Source organism: Tachyglossus aculeatus, chromosome 4 (genome assembly GCF_015852505.1).
Source record: "Tachyglossus aculeatus isolate mTacAcu1 chromosome 4, mTacAcu1.pri, whole genome shotgun sequence".
Lineage (NCBI taxonomy): Eukaryota > Metazoa > Chordata > Mammalia > Monotremata > Tachyglossidae > Tachyglossus > Tachyglossus aculeatus.
In genome coordinates, this window is record NC_052069.1 from 18,659,332 (window position 1) to 18,684,335 (window position 25,004).

Consider the following 25,004-nt stretch of genomic DNA (forward strand, 5'->3'; position numbering starts at 1 on the left):
AAGGGCTTTGGAGAGTTTCTGCTCATTGCGATATGATCAGGATACATCACCAAATCAGTAGGAGTAAAAAAAAAAGGAAAGTACTCTGGCCCCAGTGAGACACGTCTGCTCTCCTTCTTTGTGAGATTGGGTCACCTAACTATTTTTTTTTCCCGGAACAAATTCTAAACTTCTTTTGAAGTGCTGGCACACCTCTACACCTGAAATATTTCCCTACAGCACAACTACACCTCTTTTTAATATTCATTTAGAGGCCCAGCATGTATCGCCTACACAAGCGAAACCAAATTCCAGATAAGTTTTTGTTAATATGAAGTAACACTGATCACATAACCATTGTCTGCGATTATGCCGTTACTGAAAAACTCCACAGTATTCCGCAGTACCCATACAGTGAGGCTTATCTCCCGATGAACAATGCCAGAACTTGAAAATTTGACATTTTTTAACCTCAAACTTTCAGAAAAAAAGAAAATGCTCGTTTTGGGATTAATGTGCTCTCCACGTGCAATAGTGTGGTGTAATTGTGAAGCAAGGTATTGTCTCACCAGTGTCTTTCCCCATTTAATACTAATTCTTCTTCTTCTTCTACTACTATTATTGCTACTAGGTCTACTGATAATAATTATGATATTTGTTAAGTGTTTTCAAGGTGCCAAACACTGTATTGAACAGTGAGAGAGATACAATTGAATTAGGTCGGAAACATTCCCTCTCCCTCTTGGGGCTCACTGGAATGAAATCTCCATTTTACAGATGAAGAAATTTAACAAAATGGCCTGAGGCCTAGTGGAAAAGGGGGCACAGACTTGGTATTAGAAGACGTGACCCTGCCATCTGCTAGCTGACAATAGACCTTGGACAAGTCATTTGCCATGTCTATGTCTCAGTTTCCTTATCTGTAAAAGTGGGAATAAGATTATTCTTATGGGAATAAGAATGGGAATAGAGAACCATTTTAGCCTAGTTGATAGAGCCCACTGTTGGGTAGGGACTGTCTCTATATGTTGCCAACTTGTACTTCCCAAGCGCTTAGTACAGTGTTCTGCACACAGTAAGTGCTCAATAAATATGATTGATTGATTGATTGATAGAGCATGGGCTTGGCAGTTAGAAGGACTTGGGTTCTAATCCGGTCTCCACCACTTGTCTGGTATGTGACCTTAGACAAGTCACTTAACTTCTCTGTGGTTGTTACCTCACCTGTAAAATAGGGATTAAGACTGTGAGCCCCATGTGGAGCAGTGACTGGGTCTAATCTGACAACCTTGTGCCCACCCCAGCGCTTAGTATAGTGCCTGGCACATAGTAAGAATTTAACAAATACCACAAAAAAGATACCTGTTCTCCCTCTACCTCTTAAACTGTGAGGCCTGTACAGTTCATTCATTCATTCATTCAATCATATTTATTGAGTGCTTACTGTATGCAGAGCGTTTGGGAAGTACAAGTTGGCAACATATAGAGACAGTATAATAATAATAACAATAATTGTGGGGCTTATTAAGTGCTTTTGATTCAATCATTCAATCATATTTATTGAGTGCTTACTTTGTGCAGAGCACTGTACTAAGCACTTGGGAGAGTACAATATGACAATAAACAAACACATTTTCTGCCCACAGCAAGCTTACAGTCTAGAGGGGGAGAGACAGACATTAATATAAATAAATAAATTACAGATATGTACATAAGTGTTGTGAGGCTGGGACGGGGAAGAACAAAGGGAGCAAGTCAGGGTGATGAGAAGGGAGTGAGCGAAGAGGAAAATGGGGTGTGAGGGAAGGCCTCAATAATAATAATAATGATGGCATTTATTAAGTGCTTACTATGTGCAAAGCACTGTTCTAAGCACTGGGGAGGTTGCAAGGTGATCAGGTTGTCCCACGGGGGGCTCACAGTCTTACTCCCCATTTTACAGATGAGGTAACTGAGGCCCAGAGAAGTGAAGTGACTTGCCCAGTCACACAGCTGACAATTGGTGGAGCCGGGATTTGAACCCGTGACCTCTGACTCCAAAGCCCAGGCTCTTTCCTCTTGGAGGAGAAGTGCCTTCAATAACTGTCTGTTAGATTCTAGGAGGGAGGGCAGAGAGACCATAAAGCTTCCCATGTTAAAAACCTTCTGAAAAAGCAGTGTGGCTCAGTGGAAAAAGTGTGGGCTTGGGCGTCAGAGGTCATGGGTTTTAAGCCCGGCTCTGCCACTTATCAGCTGTGTAACTTTGGGCAAGTCACTTCACTTCCCTGGGCCTCAGTGAACTCATCTGGAAAATGGAGATTAAAGACTGTGAGCCCCATGTGGGATAACCTGATTACCTTGTATTTCCCCCAGCGCTTAGAACAGTGCTTGGCATATAGTAAGCACTTAACAAATACCAAAATTATTATTATTAGAGAAGGAGCATGGGTCAGTGGAAAGAGCCCGGCTTTGGGAGTCAGTGGTCATGGGTTCTAATCCCTGCTCTGCCACTTGTCAGCTGTGTGACTTTGGACAAGTCACTTCTCTTCTCTATGCCTCAGTTACCTCATCTGTAAAATGGGGATTCAGACTGTGAGCCCCACATGGGACAACCTTATTACCTTGTGCCCTCCCCGGAGTTTAGAACAGTGTTTGGGACATAGTAATCACTTATCAAATACCATCATTATTATTATTATTATTATATATCATATATAATATATATCATATATATGAAGCTTCTCCATATTAATCTCTACTCTCTCAACTTTATATCTTCTAACCTCCACTTGGTTCTTCCATGTCACCTAAGCATTTAAGTGCCCCCAATCCCCAGAGGATTTATGTATCTAATACAGTTTATTACTTCCTTCTATCTGTAATTTAAGTTTCTGTCTTCCGACTAGATTGAAAGTTTCTTGAGGGAAGGAATAATGAATGCTAGTTCTACTATGCTCTTCTGAGCACATGGTACAGTGCTTTGCATCCAATAGGTGTTCAATAAATGCAATTTATTGATGAGATAGACTAACAAAAAGCATATGAATTCCAAAAATAAATGGAAATGAGTGGCGTGGGTCCTAACTGGACTTTGTGAGATAGTTGAAGCAATAAATAGTATTGATGGTTTGAAGGAAAAGGGAAAGAGATACTTAAATGTCTCAAAGGTTTTGTAACATATTACTGTTCATTCACGCATAATAATAATGACATTTATTAAGCATTTAATATGTGCAAAGCACTGTTCTAAGCACTGGGGAGGTTACAAAGTGATCTGGATGTCCCACGGGGGGCTCACAGTCTTAATCCCCATTTTACAGATGAGGGAACTGAGGCCCCAGAGAAGTGAAGTGACTTGCCCAAAGTCACACAACTGACAATTGGTGGAGCTGGGATTTGAACCCATGACCTCTGACTCCAAAGCCCACATTCTTTCCACTGAGCCACGCTGTTTCTCCCTGCACATCCATTCACCTAACGCTACACTGACACATGAAGAGCTGATCAAAGCAATCATCAAAATTTATTCTAAAATCCTAAACTGAAGAACACAGTCCTAATATTACCCAAATGAAATGTCAGTAAGCCTAACCATTGACCATTAGTGTTTGATTTTTCAGTGATTTGCTATCAAGCAGGCTTAAATCCCCCCGAGGAAGACCAGTTTTTCTCTTTATTACAAACTCCGTTTTGACTCCAGGACTTTCCCTTTTCAGAATTGACATTTTCGGCTACAGAGGACAAGTCTAGGACTTTAATATCTTAATAGCCTTACTTTCCATTGTACTCATTTCAGAGAAGGGAAAACAAATGTAACTTTAAGAAATCAATCCTTTTCCAGCCTTCCATTCCACACGTTTCTTCAGTTGGAATGATATCCTTCCAGGTTAGCCAGATCTAGAAAATTAAGGCTCCAATTCACTGGAGAGAACATTTCTGGTGCATCTCCTTTTAGAGATGCATATTCATTTTCAGTGCAGAAAATTTTTACTTAGCAGACAGTTTTCCTAGGATTTATTTGCATCAGACAGATTTATGCACTTCCTTGTAGAAAAAAATGGAAATTTTGGACCTAGATTAATGCTTTTAATTCATGATTTAGACTTGTGTCAGTCAAATGAGTGAATATGAAGCCAACTGTCCAGTTGATGGACATTAATTTTGTAAATATTGTTTCTCTTTATAACTTCAATGCTAAGTAAGTTTTGAGTTCAGTTCTTTTATTTAGATGAGCTGGTGCATTTTATGGGATGGAAATATATATCCTACAGCATGTCTACCTTCCCATTTAAGACCGAAAAGTAGCTTTTTAAATCTGCCTCCTACCATTCAGTACCTGCCCTAGTCATCTAATATTTTCGTTAATGAGTATTAATTGGAGTTCTAGAATGTAAGCTCATTGTGGGCAAGGAACATATCTGCCAACTCTGTTGTATTGTACTCTCCCCTGTGAATTCAATGATTATTTCAATTTATGTTGCCCTCTGGGTCAAGTGGGACAAAAAGTTGATTAGGCTCATAAGGGTCTTCCTTTTTTTTTTTTCTTGTGTCACTTCAAACTGAATTAAGAAGATAAATACACTCCTTGGGAGGCAGGCAAATTGTGACCGCTACACCATTTCAAAACTGAGCCCTGACTGGAAGTCTGTCGAGTGTAGCATCCAACCTTTAATTTCAGATGTGAAACTGAATCAAAAACCATAAGGGCCCAGATAGCAGAAAGTTCGGTAGCATCGAGCAAAGCTCATCACATCCCCTCTTCACTGGAGAGATTGCGTACGATAATGGATCACACTAGATAGATGTTTTCTTGTGAGCTGAAGTTGGGGGACTGTCAGTAAGGAGGCCAGAGGAAACATTTTCAAAATATAAGGAAGCAAAAGTTCAGATTCATTCATTCATTCAGTCATATTTATTGAGCACTGCTGTGTGCCGAGCACTGTATAAAGCACTTGGAAGAGTACAATCTAGAGGAGGAGACAAACATGAGTGTAAATAAATAAATTACCTATATTTTCCTGTGATTGCCTTGCCGTGTCTACCAACTCCATTGTGTTGTATCTTCCCAATGGCTTGGTAAAGTGCTCCACACAGTGTATGCACTTGATAAGCTCCCTTTTCCCTCTCCTCCTCCCCAAACCCCCCGCCCGACCTCCTCCCCCTCCCCACAGCACTTGTATATATATTTGTACAGATTTATTACTCTATTTATTTTATTTGTACATATTTACTATTCTATTTATTTTGTTAATGATGTTCATATAGCTTTAATTCTATTTGTTCTAACGATTTTGACACCTGTCTATGTGTTTTGTTTTATTGTCTGTCTCCCCCTTCTAGACCGTGAGCCCGTTGTTGGGTAGGGACCGTCTCTATATGTTGCTGAGTTGCCCTTCCCAAGGGCTTAGTACAGTGCTCTGCACATAGTAAGTGCTCAATAAATACGATTGAATGAATGAATGAATACAATTGATTGATTGATCGAATAGCAGTGGACATGTGGGGATGGAGGCAGCAACAGAAGACTCAGCCTGGCATGCGTGGATTAGAATAGGGATGGTTGGACTCTCAGATCGGAGGATTTCAGAAGATCGATCAATCAATCAATCAATCAATCAATCAATCGTATTTATTGAGCGCTTACTGTGTGCAGAGCACTGGCACTGAGTGGCAGAATTGAAGTGGTACCAGGGAAGGCTGGGAGACAATGGGTGGGGTCAGAATTTGCATGTACTCAGAGTGGAAGAGGTTATCCGTCACATATCAATCTTATCACCAAGTCTGCATAAACTGATAAAATTGGGGATGGCATTTTTGAATCCTAGTGGACAGCAATATGCGTCAATTTCTTATTCTTTCCCTTTATTATTATTATTATAATAGCATTTATTAAGCACTTACTATGTGCAAAGCACTGCTCTAAGCGCTGGGGAGGTTACAAGGTGATCAGGTTGTCCCACGGGGGGCTCACAGTCTTCATCCCCATTTGACAGATGAGGGAACTGAGGCCCAGAGAAGTGAAGTGACTTGCCCAAAGTCACACAGCTGGCAATTGGCGGAGCCGGTATTTGAACCCATGACCTCTGACTCCAAAGCCCGGGCTCTTTCCACTGAGCCCTCCCTCTGCCCATCCGCCAAGCTAGCTCTCTTCCCCCCTTCAAGGCCCTACTGAGAGCTCACCTCCTCCAGGAGGCCTTCCCAGACTGAGCCCCTTCCTTCCTCTCCCCCTCATCCCCTTCTCCATCCCCCCATCTTATCTCCTTTCCTTTCCCACAGCACCTGTATATATGTATTTATGTTTGTACATATCTATTACTCTATTTATTTATTTATTTTACTTGTATATATCTATTCTATTTATTTTACTTTTGTTAGTATGTTTGGTTTTGTTCTCTGTCTCCCCCTTTTTAGACTGTGAGCCCACTGTTGGGTAGGGACTGTCTCTATATGTTGCCAACTTGTACTTCCCAAGCGCTTAGTACAGTGCTCTGCACACAGTAAGTGCTCAATAAATACGATTGATTGATTGATTGATTGAGCCACGCTGCTTCTCTTTAGACCATAAAGTCCTCAAGGGTATATAGGGTTCATACCTTCTACTTCCTCTATGTGCCCAAACATTTCCTGCAGTGCTCTTTTTCTGCACAGTAAGCCCTCAATAAAGATAGAATTGATGATGACGATGCTACTACAGAGTTCTCAAGGTGTTTGATTGACTGCAGCTGGATGCCTAGAAGCCAGGAACCAGAGTGGGTTTCAGTATGGTTTTAGAGAGCCTTATTTTGTGTTTACATCGGTGTTAACACTCTGCTTTTTCCCCTTTCTATTCTGGAAGAATCTGGATTCTCTATCTGGGTGTTCCAGCCACGGCTTTTAGCCAGACCTTGGCTTGATAGAGGCCAAGAGAAGCCCAGTGCAGTAGCCAAGCTCTTGAAAAAGCACTGCAAAAATGACCATCTTACCTTTCGGGATTGTCTGACGGGGGGCACACATGAATTGAGCAGCCAGACCAGAGCCTGAGTGCCATGAGGGACTAATAATAATAATAACGATAGTAATGATGGTATTTGTTAAGCGCTTGCTATGTGTCAAGCGCTGATCTAAGCGATGGGGTAGATTTAAGATAATTAGGTTGGACTGTCCCTGTCCCACATGGGGCTTGCAATCTTAATCCCTATTTTAGAGATGAGAGAACTGAAGGAAAGAGAAGTTGTGATGTGTCCAAGGTCACAAAGCAGACAAGTGGCGGAGCTGGGATCAGAACCCAGGTCCTTCTGATTTATAGCCCCATGGTCTATCCACTAGGCCAAGGAACAGATGGGAAGAGTGGGAGAGGTCAAATCTCCAGCCCCCTTTCAGCAACTTGTTCTGTCCAGGTTACCTATCACACCGTAAAGAGAAAAGCAACGGGAAAACAATATGGAAGCCTGTATTTTTCTCACCAAGTCTCAGTTCAATCAATCGATCAATGGATTGTATTTATCGAACACTTACTGTGAACAGAGCACTGTACTAAGTGCTTGGCAGAGTACATTACAACAGAGTCAGCAGAAGTGTTCCTTTCCCTCAAGGAGCTTGCAGTCTTGGAGGGAGACAGATATAAAATAAATTACGGACATATACATGAGTGTTGTGGGACTGAGGGTGGGGTATATATCAAGTGATTCAAGGCAGGCAATGCAGAAGGGAGCAAAAGGGAGGGGAAAGATGATTTAATCAGGGAAGGCCTCTAGGAGGAGAAGCAGCATGGCTCAGTGGACAAAGCATGGGCTTGGGAGTCAGAGGTCATGGGTTCAAATCCCGGCTCCACCAATTGTCAGCTCTGTGACTTTGGGCAAGTCACTTCACTTCTCTGGGCCTCAGTTACCTCTTCTATAAAATGGGGATCAAGACCGTGAGCCTCCCGTGGAACAACCAGATCACTCTGTAACCTACTCAGCGCTTAGAACAGTGCTTTACACATAGTAAGTGCTTAATAAATGCTATTATTATTATTATTATTATACGATTTTAGGAGGGCTTGGAAAGGGAGGAGAGTGGTGGTCTAATGCATGTGTAAGGAAAAGGAGTTTCAGTCCAAAGGGGGGATGGAGCAAAGGGTCCACCACGAGTTAGATCATCATCATCATCAATCGTATTTATTGAGTGCTTACTGTGTGCAGAGCACTGTACTAAGCACTTGAGAAGTACAAGTTGGCAACATATAGAGACAGTCCCTACCCAACAGTGGGCTCACAGTCTAAAAGGGGGAGACAGAGAACAAAACCAAACATACTAACAAAATAAAATAAATAGAATAGAAATGTACAAGCAAAATAAATAAATAAATAAATAGAGTAACAAATATGTACAAACATATATACATATATACAGGTGCTGTGGGGAAGGGAAGGAGGTAAGATGGGGGGATGGAGTGGGGGACAAGGGGGAGAGGAAGGAAGGGGCTTAGTCTGGGAAGGCCTCCTGGAGGAGGTGAGCTCTCAGTAGGGCCTTGAAGGGAGGAAGAGAGGTAGCTTGGCGGATGGGCAGAGGGAGGGCATTCCAGGCCCGGGGGATGACGTGGGCCGGGGGTCGATGGCGGGACAGGTGAGAACGAGGTACGGTGAGGAGATTAGCGGAAGAGGAGCGGAGCGTGCGGGCTGGGCTGGAGAAGGAGAGAAGGGAGGTGAGGTAGGAGGGGGCGAGGGGATGGACAGCCTTGAAGTCCAGGGTGAGGAGTTTCTGCCTGATGCTCAGATAGATGAGATTGAGGCATGTGCGTAAGTTGCATTAGAGGTGCCAAGTGTGAAGACTGGGTTGCAGTAGGAGGTTTGTGAGATCAGGTAGGAGGAGACGCTGACAGGGTGCCTAAAAACGGATGGTAAGAGTTTCGGATTGTTGCAGAGATTAATGTTTGGAATTCTGCAGAGGCCATTGAAAGCACCCACGTGGAGGTTTCAGGTAGAACTGAGCAGGCTCCATGAGTCTGGCTCCAGATGGGATGACCAAAGAAGGCCAGAGATCCTTTCCTAACCATCTGTGTGTGTTAAGCGCTCAATAAATACCACTGATGATGGAAAGACACAGGCGTATCTTGAATTGTGCTCCAGAGGCAGCCAGGCCAAACTCTTCACCATGGACTTCCTCTAATTTCCTCCAACTCCCTGTTTCCCTAGGGGTGCAATATTCGGAGTCCAGAAATGCGTCAACTATGTTTCCTCTCAGGGCTAGGAGATCTTACAAACAGGTCCTTCTGAGTCAGGGCAGAGGATAGTGTGGTTAGTTAAGAGAAAGCGGAGGACTGATCTAGGCCAAAGGAGGTCAGGGACAGGCACAATGTCAACAACAGAAATACTGGCACCGCTTCTCTGTCTTATCAAACTTCTGATCAAAGTTTTGCCATTTCTTAATGAAATTCACTGGGAGAAGGCCACTTTGTTTCAAGACTGAATGTGATCCTGGCAATGAAAAAGCCTCATTGTAGAATTAGGGTGGCCTGGTGGATGATAATAATAATAATAATAATGATGGCATTTATTAGGCACTTACTATGTGCAAAGCACTGTTCTAAGCACTGGGGAAGTTACAAGGTGATCAGGTTGCCCCACCTGGGGCTCACAGTCTTAATCCCCATTTTACAGATGAGGTAACTGAGGCACAGAGAAGTTAAGAGACTTGCCCAAAGTCACCCAGCTGTCAAGTCGCGGAGCAGGGATTTGAACCCATGACCTCTGACTCCAAAGCCCATGCTCTTTCCACTGATTCATGCTGCTTCCAAGAAGAAAGCCTGGGCCTAGGAGACAGAGGACCTGGGTTCAAATTCTGAATCAGGCACTTGTCTGCTGGGTGAACTTAGGCAAGTCACTTAACTTTTGTGGGCCTCAGTTTCCTCATCTGTAAATTGGGGATTTAATGTCTGTTCTCCCTCCTATAGGGACTGTGAGCCTATGTAGGACACAAACTGTGTCTGACTTGATTATATTGTATCTTTACTAGTGCTTAGTGCTTAGCGGGGTTTGGCACATAGCTCTCAATAAATATCATAATTATTTTTATTAGTTTTGAGCTGACTGCATAGACTCTTCTGTGGAAAATGTTTATGTTTGAGCCGTATGAGGGTTCAAATACTTAAAAGTGTTTTTAAAAATCATACTGGGAGCCAGATAGTTATAATATTGCATAGAGAAAGCAGTTTTAATAGTGTATTTCTATGTTGTAGCAAGGCAAAAATGCATGTGTCATGCTGCTCCTCAACTATAAAATGGAGGTTAATGCATTAATGCCTTTCCTCTCATACTTAGACTGGAACTCCCATTTGGGACAGGGACTGAATCAGAGCTGCTTGTATCATATCTCCTTAAATACTTTGTACAGTGCTTGGCACATAGCAAACACTTTACAAATGCTATTATTAGTATTAGTATTATTAATAATAACAGGGCGTGTGGGATATCAGTGGGAGGCTTCATTTAAAAAAGATTAGGCCTGTAAACTGGAGTCTTTCTGGGAGTCTCTTCAGCATCTTCTTGCCTCTGAAGAGACAGGATCAGCATTTTGAGGTGGGGTGAGTGGTAATAGATGCCTCTTAACCATGGTCAGTATCATTAGAAACATGTCTGTGCAGGAGGTGGTGTCATAAGAAGGACCAATCTTGAAGATCAATTGCTCCACAAATAATTACCTAATCTACAAATCTCAGCGCTGCGGAGTCTCTCGGAGCCTCGGTGTTTCGCCATGCGAACGGAATGAACCAATACAAAGAGGATTAAAACTGGCAACTAATGAATAATATCAAGTGAAAAATATAGGCTCCTCTGTCACTAATTTCTCAGGTGATTTAGAAAAAGTTAATTATCTTAAGGATTCAGGAGATGATTGTAGATGCAGTTTATTAACCAAAACTAAATCAAAGGTGGATTCTGTTATATAAAAAAGTATTATTCTATGGGAAATGAATCTTAAAACTACTATTTGTAGTGGGCTTGACAGTCTTTGACCCCTCTCAGGGTGGCCCCAGGGGAGTTTCCAGTACTCTGCCAGTCTCGGCTATGGGAGGGAGAGTCAAGCAGAGGCATAGCCATTCTATTCCTAGCTTGGCCTGTGGCTAGCGAGTGGAAGGCAATGTGCTACAAGTCAGAACTCCTCTGTACTGGCCAGCAGTGACATGGGAGAGAGTCGAGGGTGGAGACTCAAGTTTACTGTGCGGAAGGAGGCAGTGATAAACCACTTCTGCATTTTTACCACAGAAACACTATGGATACACTCCCAGAACGATTGCCGTTGGGATGTTCTGGGAGAGATGTGCCCCTGGTGTCACGCTGAGAAGCAGCGTGGCTCAGTGGAAAGAGCACTGGCTTCGGAGTCAGAGGTCATGGGTTCGAATCCCAGCTTCGCCACACGTCTGCTGTGTGACCTTGGCTAAGTCACTTAACTTCTCAGAGCCTCAGTTACCTCATCTGTAAAATGGGGATTAAGACTGTGAGCCCCACGCGGGACAACCTGATCACCTTGTATCCCCCCCAGCGCTTAGAACAGTGCTTTGCACATAGTAAGCGCTTAACAAATGCCATCGTCATTATCACTATGGGTTGGGAAAGACTTGGTGGCGTAAGACAAGACAGTATTTTAATAGGCTCTATATGAGCAGAAGACCGCCAGAAAAGCAAGAGGAGGGGAGGATTCATGACTTTGGAAAAAGAGACAGTTTAGATGTAATCAGTGTTTAGAATTTTGACAAAAAAAATAATCTTTCGGTTGAAAAGAAGGTATACAGTCTCCTCTCTGGACTGTAAGCTCCTTGTGGGCAAAGAACATGTCTACCAACTCTGTTATATTGTACTCTCCCAAGTGCTGAGTACAGTGCTGTGCTCACAGAAAGTGTTCAATAAACATTATTGATTGACTGAAGGCATTTCATGAGAAGCACCATGGCGTAGTGGATAGAGCAAGGGCCCGGAAGTCATTCATTCATTCATTCATTCATTCATTCATTCAATTGTATTTATTGAGCGCTTACTGTGTGCAGAGCACTGTACTAAGCATTTGGTAAGTACAAGTCGGCAACATATAGAGACGGTCCCTACCCAACACTGGGCTCACATAGATTCTAATTCTGGCTCTGCCCCTTGTCTGCTGTGTGACCTTGGGCAAGTCACTTAACTTCTCTGGGTCTCAGTTACCTCATCTGTAAAATGGGGATTAAGACTGTGAGCCCTATGTGGGACAGGGGCTGTATACAACTTGATTAGCTCGTATCCATCCCAGCGCTTAGTTCAGTGCCTGGCACATAGTAAGTGCTCAATAAATATCACAATTATTATTATTATTATTCGAAATGCATATGCCACTAAGCTCACTAATGCCCCAGGAGGTTCTATCTGCAAGGCTGTAATAAGCAATGGATGTTTGTGCTAGAAGGAAAAACTGAAATGATACATTTTGTTTATCTGTCAATCAGTCAATCTATGGTATTTACTGAGTGCTTGTTGTGTGCAGAGCACTATACTAAGCGCTTGGGAGAGTACAATATAACAGAGTCGGTAGACATGTTCCCTGCTCACAAGAGGCTCACTGTCTAGGGAGAAGCTTACAGTCTAGAGCTTATTAAAGCTTGTGAGACATGGCTCTTTCACATTTTCAAAAAAGCCAAGGAATCTCTTTGTTTAAAATCTTAATCATTTCCTACTCCCAACCTGTGATTTTTCTGTTTTAGTCTGGCATCATCAGTCTTAAATACCTAAAGGATAATAATCCTCCCTCGTTTTCCTTAGTAGGCACATAGCTGAATGAAGTGAAATTCAAACTTATCCGGCTTTGAAAACTTGGTTTTATATCACTGATCATCAAATTCCATTTCTGTTTTACAGAGATACAGACTGTACGAAGATTTGGGATACATTTAAAAATGCATTTATTCAGAAGAACCCATGCGAAATCACAGTAAATGATTATCAGCCATTAATGGAGTTAGCAGCTCATCCTGCTAACAAGGTACCATGTAACAAGGTAAAAAGCTAATACTGATAAGTTATTAATTTTAAACCATGTCTCTGTAATAATAATAACAATAATAGTAATAATACCATTTTATTAAGTACTTACTATGTGACAAACGCTGGGTCGATACAAGATAATCAGATCAGACATAATCCCTGAGCCACAAGGGCTTCACAGTAGAGAAAGCAGGTATTTTCTCTCCACTTTACCGATGAATAAATTGAGGCATAGAGAGATTAGCTATTTGCCCAAGGTAAACAGGTCACAGGCTGAGCTAAGTCTCCTGATTTCTAGTTAATAATAATAATAATAATTATGGTATTTGTTAAGTGCTTACTATGTGCCAAGCTCTGTTCTAAGTGCTGTGGTAAATTCAGTGTAATCAGGTTGTCTCTTGTGGGGCTCACAGTCTTAATCCCCATTTTACAGGGGAGGTAACTGAGGCACAGAGAAGTTAAGTGACTTGCCCAAGGTAATGAAGCAGACAAGTGGTGGAGCCGGGATTAGAATCCACGTCCTCTGACTCTCAAGCCTGAGCTCTTTCCATTGAGCCACACTGCTTCCTAAAGTACCATAGTCTTCCCACCAGTCTATGCTGCTTCTTAAAATCAATCAATCAATCAATCAATTGTATTTATTGAGCGCTAACTGTGTGCAGAGCACTGTACTAAGCACTTGGGAAGTACAAGTTGGCAACATATAGAGACAGTCCCTACCCAACAGTGGGCTCACAGTCTAAGATGTAAACCTTTCTCATACACTCCAGCTTCCCTAGTAGGAAGGAGAAGTACTGAATTCCCATTTTGCAGATGAGGGAACTGAGGTACAGAGAAGTGAAGTGACTTGCCCAAGGTCATACAAGCCACAGAAGCAACGTTGCTTAGTGAATAGAGTATAGGCCTGAAAGTCAGAAGGACCTGGGTTCTAATCCTGGCTCTGCCACGTGTCTGTTGTGGGACCTTGGGCAAGTCATTTCACTTCTCTGTGTCTCAGTTACCTCTTCTGTAAAGTGGGGATTATTATTATTAATAATAGACTGTGAACCCACTGTTGGGTAGGGATTGTCTCTATATGTTGCCAATTTGTACTTCCCAAGCGCTTCGTACAGTGCTCTGCACATAGTAAGCGCTCAATAAATCCGATTGATGATGATGATGATGATAATAATAATGGCATTTATTAAGTGCTTACTATATGCAAAGCACTGTTCTAAGCACTGGGGAGGTTACAAGGTGATCAGGTTGTCCCACAGAGGGCTCACAGTCTTCATCTCCATTTTACAGATGAGGGAACTGAGGCCCAGAGAACTTAAGTGACTTGCCCAAAGTCACACAGCTGACAGTTGGCAGAGCCAGGACTTGAACCCATGACCTCTGACTCCAAAGCCCGGGCTCTTTCCACTGAGCCACGCTGCTTCTCTAAGACTGTGAGCCCCTTGTGAGACAGGAACTATGTTCAACCCAACTACCTTGTATTTACCCCAGCGCTGAGAGCCGTGCTTGGCACATAGTAAGTGCTTAAGAAGTATCATAATAATAATAATTATTATTATTAAGTGGCAGAGCTGGGATTTAGAACCCAGGTCTCTGCCCATCCACCAAGCTAGCTCTCTTCTTCTCTTCAAGGCCCTGCTGAGAGCTCACCTCCTCCAGGAGGCCTTCCCAGACTGAGCCCCTTCCTTCCTCTCCCCCTCGTCCTCCTCTCCACCCCCGCATCTTACCTCCTTCCCTTCCCCGCAGCACCTGTATATATGTATATATGTTTGTACATATTTATTACTCTATTTATTTATTTATTTTACTTGTACATATCTATTCTATTTATTTTATTTTGTTAGTATGTTTGGTTTTTTTTTCTCCGTCTCCCCCTTTTAGACTGTGAGCCCAGTGTTGGGTAGGGACTGTCTCTATATGTTGCCAATTTGTACTTCCCAAGCGCTTAGTACAGTGATCTGCACATAGTAAGCACTCAATAAATAAGATTGATTGATTGATTGATTGATTGGACTCCCAGGCTCCTGCTCTTTCCACTAGGCCCAATCCAATCCATTACTCAGTCAGTCAGTGGTGTTTACTGAGTACTTGCTGTGTGCAGAGCACTGTCCGAAGTGCTTTGAAGAGTACAGTGCAAAAGGGTCTGTATAGATGATCCCTGCCCACAGGAGCTTTCAGTCTAAGGAGGATTTTATAGTCTAGAGACCGTCGGTGGATGGCTGGCTACAGCTGATGTCTTGGGTTATTTGGCCAATGAGATTGACCTGGGGGGAAGAATTTCCGTTTTCTCAAGTATTCCCTAAATCAGAAAGCTTACTTCCCTGGGATAAAGTCAAGAAGGCCATTGACTCCCTCTTGATTCTCCCCACAACTTCTCTAAATCCAATTCTGGTCATTTCTACCTCTGGAAGTCTGAAAGGAAACACAGGCAAACTCGGTTCTGCCCGGGTTTTTCCTATACCTCGCTTGCAGTGGCTAGTACAGTGCTCTGCACACAGTAAGTGCTCAATAAATACGATTGATTGATTGATTAGTATGAGAAGCAGCGTGGCTCAATGGAAAGAGCTTGGGCTGGGGAGTCAGGGGTCATGGGTTCAAATCCCGGCTCTGCCAATTGTCAGCTGTGCGACCTTGGGCAACTCACTTAACTTCTCTGTGTCTCAGTTACCTCATCTGTAAAATGGGGATGAAGACTGTGAGCCCCACGTGGGACAACCTGATCACCTTGTATCCTCCCCAGTGCTTAGAAAAGTGCTTTGCACATAGGAAGCGCTTAACAAATGCCATTATTATTATTATTATTATTATTACTATCAGAACTTCCTTTTCTGAAGGCCCCTCTTGAAAAAGGAACCAACAGTTTGCTTTAAAAGGGATCCGTTTCAAGGGCCCCAATCAATCCTGAGTTCACTTTTCATTGTCACCATCACCGTTGAGAGGCCGACCCAGTGCAGAACATTGTTGTAGACACTGTACTTTCCACCTGGCTTTTCCTTCTTAAAAGCCCAGAGATATGGCAGAGGGTTTAGAAATTAGGCATTTAACAGGGCTCCATTAAGTTAATGAAGAGTCTCTGGATTTTTGTCACCCTTACCATTACAAGCATATATAAGGTGACGCATCCAACTTGCAGGCCAGGTTGTTTCTCTTGCCTGATTCATCCACCAATTCCGCAAGCCAGCTCTTGTCCTCTAATTCTTCCGCACGAAGGATCTGAGCCTCTCCTTGTGACTACAGAACTCCCTCGGGTGAATTGAGAAAGGTCAGGGTGGAGCCTGAAAATAGAACTGTGCTACTGCCAAGCTGCATTTTCTCTGCCATCCCTTTAACCAGATCCCCTCTCTCTTTAAATCCCAGAGGGATTTCTCATTGCATTCCACATGAAGGAAGGGGTTTATTTTATGCCTCTCTCTTGCCCATTACTTCCTGCCCCAAAGCTCAGGAAGACAAAGCCAGTACTTGGCACTAAAGGGGGGAAAACTGTAGAGGTGGAATTGGAATCCTTTAGTTATATTCATTCATTCATTCAATCGTATCTACCGAGCGCTTAGTGTACAGAGCACTGTACTAAGCGCTTGGAAAGTACAATTCGGCAACAGAGAAAATCCCTTCAAAACAGGCACCCCTACACCAGGTGTGTCTCCTTCCACTACGTAAAACACATGGTACATTCACAGTCTACACACCCAGTGCTTAGAACAGTGGTTTGCACATAGTAAGTGCTTAATAAATGCCATTATTATTGTAACCAGTGCATTCCTCATCAATCAATCAATCAATCATATTTATTGAGCACTTACTGTGTGCAGAGCACTTTACTAAGCACTTGGGAAGTACAAGTTGGCAACATATAGAGACGGTCCCTACCCAACAGTGGGTTCACAGTCTAGAAGGGGGAGACAGAAAACAAAACAAAACATATTAACAAAATAAAATAAATAGAATAGATACGTACAAGTAAAATAAATAAATAGAGTAGTAAATACGTACAAACATATATACATATATACAGGTGCGGTGGGGAAGGGAAGGAGGTAAGGCGGGGGGGATGGAGAGGGGGAGGAGAGGGAGAGGAAGGAGGGGGCTCAGTCTGGGAAGGCTCATGATGGTCAGGGAACAGGATTGCTAATTCTGTTATATTATACTCTCCCAAGTGCTTAGTACAGTGCTCTGCAAATAGTATGTCCTCGATAAATATGACTGATTGATTGATTGATTTGCACACAGTAAGAACTCAATAAATACAATTGAATAAGTGAATGATCCTCAAGTCCCTTTCCTGGGAATTGAGGCATGAGAGCAGAGCTCTAACTTTCCGTGGATAAGGCACAGGTCTGGGATGATGATGATGATGATGATGATGATGATAATAATAATAATAATAATGATAGCATTTATTAAGCACTTACTATGTGCAAAGCACTGTTCTAAGCGCTGGGGAGTTTACAAGGTGATGAGGTTGTCCCACGGGGGGCTCACAGTCTTAATCCCCATTTTACAGATAAGGGAACTGAGGCCCAGAGAAGTGAAATGACTTGCCCAAAGTCACACAGATGACAAGTGGTGGAGCCGGGATTCAAACCCATGACTTCTGACTCCAAAGCCCGTGCTCTGTCCACTGAGCCATGATGAGAGCTCTAATTTTCCATGGATAAATTGCAGGTCTGGGAGTCAGAAGTTCATAATAATAATAATAATAATAATAATAATAATAATAATAATAATAATAATAATAATAATAATGGTATTTGTTAAGCAGTTCACAACTTCCCCATGTCCTGGATGTATCTACTGCCATATAAGTCATGTACATATTTACTATTCTCTTGTACATATTTACTATCCTATTTATTTTGTTAATGATGTGCATATACCTTTAATTATATTTGTTCTGATGACTTGACACCTGTCCACATGTTTCGTTTTGTTGTCTGTCTCCCCCTTCTAGATTGTGAGCCAGTTGTTGGGTAGGGACCATCTCCATATGTTGCCAACTTGTACTTCCCAAGCGCTTAGTACAGTGCTCCGCACACAGTGAGCACTCAATAAATATGATTGAATGAATGAATGAATGAATGTCGGTCAAGCCTATAATATTAATAATAATAATTGTGGTATTTGTTAAGCACTTATTATGTCCCAGACAATGTTCTAAGCACTGGGGTGGACACAAGCAAATCAGGTTGGACACAATTCCTGCCTCATGTGGGGCTCACAGTCTCAATCCCAATTTACAGAAGAGGTTACAGAGGCAAAGAAAAGTAAAGCAACTTGCCCAAGGCCACTCAGCAGACAAGTGGCGGAGATGGGATTAGAACTCATGACCTTTTGATTCCCAGGCCTGTGCTCTACACACCTTGCACTATAGGTCCATGAAGCACCTTCAAACCCTTTATTCAGAGTTAATGAATAATAATAATTATTATTATGGCATTTCCTAAGCGCTTACTATGTGCAAGACACTGCTCTAAGTGCTGGGGTGGATATGACCAAATCGGGTTGGACACAGTCCCTGTCCCAAGTGGGGCTCACAGTCTCAATCCCAATTTTACAGATGCTGTGACTGAGGCACAGAGAAGTGAAGTGACTTGCCCAAGTTCACATAGCAGACAAGTGGCGAGGCAGGAATTAGACCCCATGAGAAGCAGTATGGCTTAGTGGAAAGAACACAGGCTTGGGAGTCAGAGGTTGTGGGTGCTAATCCCGGCTCTGCCACTTATCAGCTGTGTGACTTTGGGCAGGTCACTTAACTTCTCTGTGCCTCAGTTACCTCAACTGTAAAATGGAGATTAAGTGTGTGAGCTCCACGTGGGACAACCTGATTACCTTGTGTCTACCCTAGCACTTAGAACAGTGTTTGGCATATAGTAAGTGCTTAACAAATACCATTCTTATTATTATTATTAATAATATTATTAAATAAACCTCTGAGTCACGGACCTGCACTTTATCCACTGATAGTTAGAGCTCTGCTCTTATGCTTCAATGCCCAGGAATGGGATCTGAGGATCGTTCATTCATTCAGTTGTATTTATTGAGCTCTTACTGTGTGCAAAGCACTGTACTAAGAGCTGGGAAGAATACAGTACAACAACAGACACATTCCCTGCCCATAATGAGCTCACAGTCTAGATCAATCAATCAATCAATCAATCAATCAAGAGCACTGTACTAAGCACTTGGGAAGTACAAGTTGGCAACATATAGAGACGGTCCCTACCCAACAGTGGGCTCACAGTCTACAAGGGGGAGACAGAGAACAAAACAAAACATATTAACAAAATAAAATAAATAGGATATGTACGAGTAAAATAAATAGAGTAATAAATACGTACAAATATATACATATATACAGGTGCTGTGGGGAAGGGAAGGAGGTAAGGCGGGGGGGGATGGAGAGCGGGAGGAGGGGGAGAGGAAGGAGGGGGCTCAGTCTGGGAAGGCCTCCTGGAGGAGGTGAGCTCTCAGTAGGGCCTTGAAGGGAGGAAGAGAGCTAGCTTGGCAGATGTGGGGATCATCTTGGGTTATCTTGTCTCTTTGTGATGGAGTGGGATTCCAATCCTCTGATTTGCACAACTCTTCTTTTGGGAATCATCTTTTCCCTACACAGTTGTATAGAGTTGTAGAGTCCCCCAGAGTGTAAGCTCATTGTAGGCAGGGAATATATCTGTTATATTGTTCTATTGTACTCTCCCCAGCACACAGCAGAGTGCTCTGCACATGGAAAGTGCTCAATAAATACAGTTCATTGACTGACTGTAGAGCTAGAGAAGCATTGGACTGACTTTATGCATCTTTTTAATAATAATAATAATAACAATCATAATGATGATGGTATTTGTTAAGCTATTACTATGTGCCAAGCACTAAGGTGCTGGGGTAGATACAAGGTAATCAGGTTGTTCCACGTGGGGCTCAGAGCCTTAATCCCCATTTTACAGATGAGGTCACTGAGGCATAGAGAAGTGAAGTGACTTGCCTAATGTCACAGAGTTACAAGTGGCAGAGTCGAGATTAGAACCCACAACCTCTGACTCCCAAGCCTGTTCTCCTTCCACTAAGCCACGCTGCTTCTCTTTGGGATCCGGGGGATGGTGGCCATTTACAGTGACTCAGATATGGCTTAATGACAAGTAATAATAATGATGGCATTTATTAAGCACTTACTATGTGCAAAACACTGTTCTAAGCGCTGGAGAGGTTACAAGGTGATCAGGTTGTCCCACAGGGCTCTCACAGTCTTAATCCCCATTTTACAGATGAGGGAACTGAGGTGCAGAGAAGTTAAGTGACTTGCCCAACATCACACAGCTGACAAGTGGCAGAGCCAGGATTTGAACCCGTGACCTCTGACTCCGAAGTCCATGCTCTTTCCACTGAGCCACGCTGCTTCGCTGCTTCTACGTACCAGTTAGATACCTGTCGGGTGTCTACCCATATCTGTAATTTTATTTATTTAATGTCTGTCTCCCCCTCTAGACTGAAAGCTTGTTCTAGGCAGGGAATGTGTCTGTTACACTTTAATATTATACCCTCCCAACCGCTTAGTAAATATAAGTGATGACGGACCTCTGGTATTTGTTGGGCACTCTTAGCATCCTGGATCATTTCACATATACAGTGCATACAAAATCTGTTCCCCATTCCCCTCATTCCTTCCCAAGTAGAAATGAATTGGGCCTCGGTTTCACAGAGTTCCTACTGTTTCCAAATTCATGCCCCACCCTCCAATTTCCAAATCCATAGCCCACGGTCATTTTCTCCGTCTCCCTCCAACTGCCTATAATTGCGGAGGGTTGGTCCCAGACTCTGCCCAGCCTGCAGGTTTAGTGAGGATGCTGCTTGTTTTTCGGTTCTTAATCCCGATTTATAGCTTGATTTCCACACTTTAGACTTAATGGGGTACATAGCAGAATCTGTAGAGAAGCAGCCTGGCCTAGTGGATAGAGCACGGTCATGGGAGTCAGAAGGAACTGGGTTCTAATCATTCATTCATTCAATTGTATTTATTGAGTGCTTACTGTGTGCATATTACTGTACTAAGCGCTTGGGAGAGTGCAATACAACAATAAACGGACACATTTCCCACCAACAATGGGCTTCCCGGCTCTGCCACTTGTCTACTCTGAGACTTGGTCAAGTTGCTTCACTTCTTTGTGTCTCAGTTCCCTCATCTGTAAAATGGGGGCTAAGACTGTGAGCCCCATGTGGGACTCAGACTGTGTCCAACCTGATTAACTTGTGTTTACCTCAGCACTCAGTACAGTACCTGGCATATAATAATAATAATAATGATAATGGCATTTGTTAAGCGCTTACTATGTGCAAAGTACCGTTCTAAGCGTTGGGAGGGATACAAGGTGATCAGGTTGTCCCACGTGGGGCTCACAGTCTTAATCCCCATTTTACAGATGAGGGAACTGAAGCTCTGAGAAGTGAAGTGACTTGCCCAAGGTCACACAGCAGACATGTGGCGGAGTCGGGGTTCGAACCCATGACCTCTGACTCCAAAGCCCGGGCTCTTTCCACTGAGCCACGCTGCTTCTCTGTATAGTAAACATATAGTAAGGACTTCCCAAATACCATAAAAAGAGACATTTTCTTTCCTCTTCCTTTATCTTTGGGGGATGTGAGGCAGCCTCTAACCTCTATGTCCCAATCTCATGTTCAGGCCCAGGCTCCTGTGGGCCCCTAGGAAAATAGGAATTTTCATCTCCACCCTTTTCCTTATTTTCCCTCCTCTCGCCTGGCAGTGCAAAACAGAGCAGTTCCTAAGATTGAAGTGAAATGCCCAGAGCCACTTTAGCAACAAGAGACACCTAATCATGATTGTCAGGAGCAGTTGTTAGAGAAGCAGTGTGGCTCAGTGGAAAGAGCACGGGCTTGGGAGTCAGCGGTCATGGGTTCTAATCCCGGCTCCACCACGTGTCTGCTGTGTGACCTTGGGAAAGTCACTTAACTTCTCTGAGCCTCAGTTACCTCATCTGTAAACTGGGGATTAAGACTGTGAGCCCCATGTGGGACAACCTGATCACCTTGTATCCCCCCAGCAGTGCTTAAAACAGTGCTTTGCACATAGTAAGCACTTAACAAATGCCATTATTATCATCATCATCATCAGTTAGTGATGACTCTCAGAACATGTCTTTTTTGCCCCTGGGAAAATTCTTTCTGTGACGAGGAGGAAATCAAGTTCCAAAGTGGGAACTGTAATGATAGTCATTAGGGGAACTTGCAGCTGGCCCTGAAATTACTCCACTGCTTTACTTTGTTGAAGGAATGATAACTGGGGGAATAAACTATTACTGTTTATGAGAGATGTGGCCTTATGGACCAAAGGCAAGAACTAACCTTAATGGTTAAGCAAGACGGGCCTGGGAAAGTTCTTAGAGTATGGTTGCTTACCCACGGCCCCTTTTCTCGCTCACCCTTTTTTGGATTGGGTTGAGATAAAGGAATTGAAGGACAGGGATAATAATAATAACTGTAATAGTAATAATAATTATGATACTTTTAAGCGCTTTGTGCCAAACACTGCTCTAAGCACTGTGGTAGATATAAGTTAATCAGGTTGGACAGAGTCTCTGTCCCACGTGGTGCTCACAAAGAACAGTGATTTGCACATAGTAAGTGCTTAATAAATGCCATTGTTATAATTATTATTAATCCCCATTTTACAGGTGAGGAACTGAGGCCCAGAGAAGCTAAGTGACTTGTCCAAGGGCATACAGCAGTCATGTGGCAGATCTGGGATTAGAATCAAGGACCTTCTGACCCCTGACTCATACTGTATGCACTAAGCAAAGCTGCTTAGGCTTTGTCATCCTTCCACCCTGCAAAGTCCTACAACTGCAGATAATAGTAACAATAATAATAACGGTAATAATAATGTTTGTTAAGCATGTAATAATAATAATAATATTTATTAAGTGCTTACTATGTGCAAAGCACTGTTCTAAGCGCTGGGGAGGTTACAAGGTGATCAGGTTGTCCCACGGGGAGCTCACAGTCTTAATCCCCATTTTACAGATGAGGTAACTGAGGCACAGAGAAGTAAAGTGACTTGCCAAAGTCACACAGCTGACAATTGGCAGAGCCGGGATTTGAACCCACGACCTCTGGCTCCAAAGCCCGTGCTCTTTTCCATTGAGCCATGCTGCTTCTCATGCATGTACTATGTGCCAAGCACTGTTCTATGTACTAAAGTAGATTCAAGATAATCGGGTTGGACACAGTCCCTGTCCCACACAGGGCTTACAGTATAAGTAGGAGTAGGATTTAATTGCCATTTTACAGATGAGGAAATTGAGGCACAGAGAAATCAAGTGACTTCCCCAAGGTTGCACAGCAGACAAGTGGCATAGCCAGGATTAGAATCCAGGTCTTCTGACTCCCAGCCTTGTGCTCTTTCCACTAGATCATGCTCCACCACACTGCAGATGTGGTAGAGTGCTCTCCAGGCTGGCCTTGAGACCATCTCAACACCATTTTGGAGGCAAAGGATAGTGGTGATGATGTTTACTGAGCACCTACTGAGTGCAGTGCACTGTACTAAGGGTTTGGGAGAGTCCAGCAGTGGCAAAAATAGTTTACACTTTAGACTGTCTTCCTCTGCTAAAAGTCTTAGCCTTTTGAAAACATCAAGGCCCTGCTGAGAGCTCACCTCCTCCAGGAGGCCTTCCCAGACTGAGCCCCTTCCTTCCTCTCCCCCTCGTCCTCCTCTCCATCCCCCCCATCTTACCTCCTTCCCTTCCCCACAGCACCTGTATATATGTATATATGTTTGTACATATTTATTACTCTATGTATTTATTTATTTATTTTATTCGTACATATCTGTTCTATTTATTTTATTTTGTTAGTATGTTTGGTTTTGTTCTCTGTCTCCCCCTTTTAGACTGTGAGCCCACTGTTGGGTAGGGACTGTCTCTATATGTTGCCAATTTGTACTTCCCAAGCGCTTAGTACAGTGCTCTGCACATAGTAAGCGCTCAATAAATACGATTGATGATGATGATGATGATGACGCTTGTTGGTACTCAAAGGGGCTAAAAAAAGAAGAGTCATTTTGAAGCAGCAGAGCCTAGTGGAAAGAGGATGGGCCTGGGTTCTAATTCTGCCTCTGCCACTTGCTGGCAGTGTGACTTTGGGCAAGTCACATAACTTCTCTGTGCCTCAGTTTCCTCATCTGTAAAATGGGATTAAATCCTACTCCCTCCTACTTAGACTGTGAGCCCTAGTGTGGGACAGGGACTGTGTCTAGCCTGATTATCTTGTACCTATCCCAGTACTTATCCCAGAGAAGCAGCGTGGCTTAGTGGAAAGAGCCCGGGCTTGGGAGTCAGAGGTCGTGCGTTCTAATCCCGGCTCTGCCACTGATCAGCTGTGTGACTTTGGGCAAGTCACTTGACTTCTTTGTGCCTCAGTTACCTCATCTGCCAAATGGGGATTAAGACTGTTAGCCCCACGTGGGACAGCCTGATTACCTTGTATCTATCCCAGGGCTTAGAACAGTGTTCAGCACATAGTAAGCAGTTAACAAATGCCATTATTATTATTATTAATAACAGTGTTTGGTGTATAGCAAGAGTTTACAAATACAGCAATATTTATTATTAATGATGCCATTCCTGATACTTCTATTTTAGACACTTCTCTGGAGTAAGAGTTATGAGCTTGCTCATCGGTTCGCAAGAGCCCAGAGTGACCTCTTCACCCTGGAGGATACCTTCCTTGGCTACATTGCTGATGGTATCTCATGGTGTGGGAATTCTGAGAGCTCAGGTAAGAGTTTTTCGCATTCCCAAATTATGAATACAAGGCGCAATCCATTAAGAAGTGAGCCCTGGACTCTGTTTTGGACTCTGAATAAGTGTTGAAAATCATACAGAGAAGCAGAAAATACAGAAAATCATGGAGAAGCAGCGTGGCCCAGTGGAAAGAGCACGGGCTTTATAGTCAGAGGTCATGGGTTCAAATCCAGGCTCCGTCAACTGTCAGCTGTGTGACTTCGAGCAAATCACTTAACTTCTCTGTGCCTTAGTTACCTCGTCTGTAAAATGAGGATTAAAACTGCGA

At 43.1% G+C, this 25,004-nt stretch overlaps 1 protein-coding gene and 1 non-coding gene across 2 annotated transcripts in view; both read left to right on the forward strand.

Annotated features, from left to right (window-relative positions):
- Positions 1-25,004, forward strand: part of LOC119927012 (ADP-ribosyl cyclase/cyclic ADP-ribose hydrolase 1-like) — a 94,062-nt gene that overhangs the window by 34,111 nt on the left and 34,947 nt on the right. Inside the window, exons 2-3 of the mRNA XM_038745532.1 lie at positions 12,804-12,942; positions 24,575-24,710. Of these exons, the coding sequence (XP_038601460.1) occupies positions 12,804-12,942; positions 24,575-24,710 (275 nt within the window). The remainder of the gene's footprint in view (positions 1-12,803; positions 12,943-24,574; positions 24,711-25,004) is intronic.
- On the forward strand, positions 10,934-11,071 carry LOC119927554. The gene has a single exon (XR_005450547.1). It is a non-coding gene; the product is annotated as a small nucleolar RNA SNORA7 (small nucleolar RNA).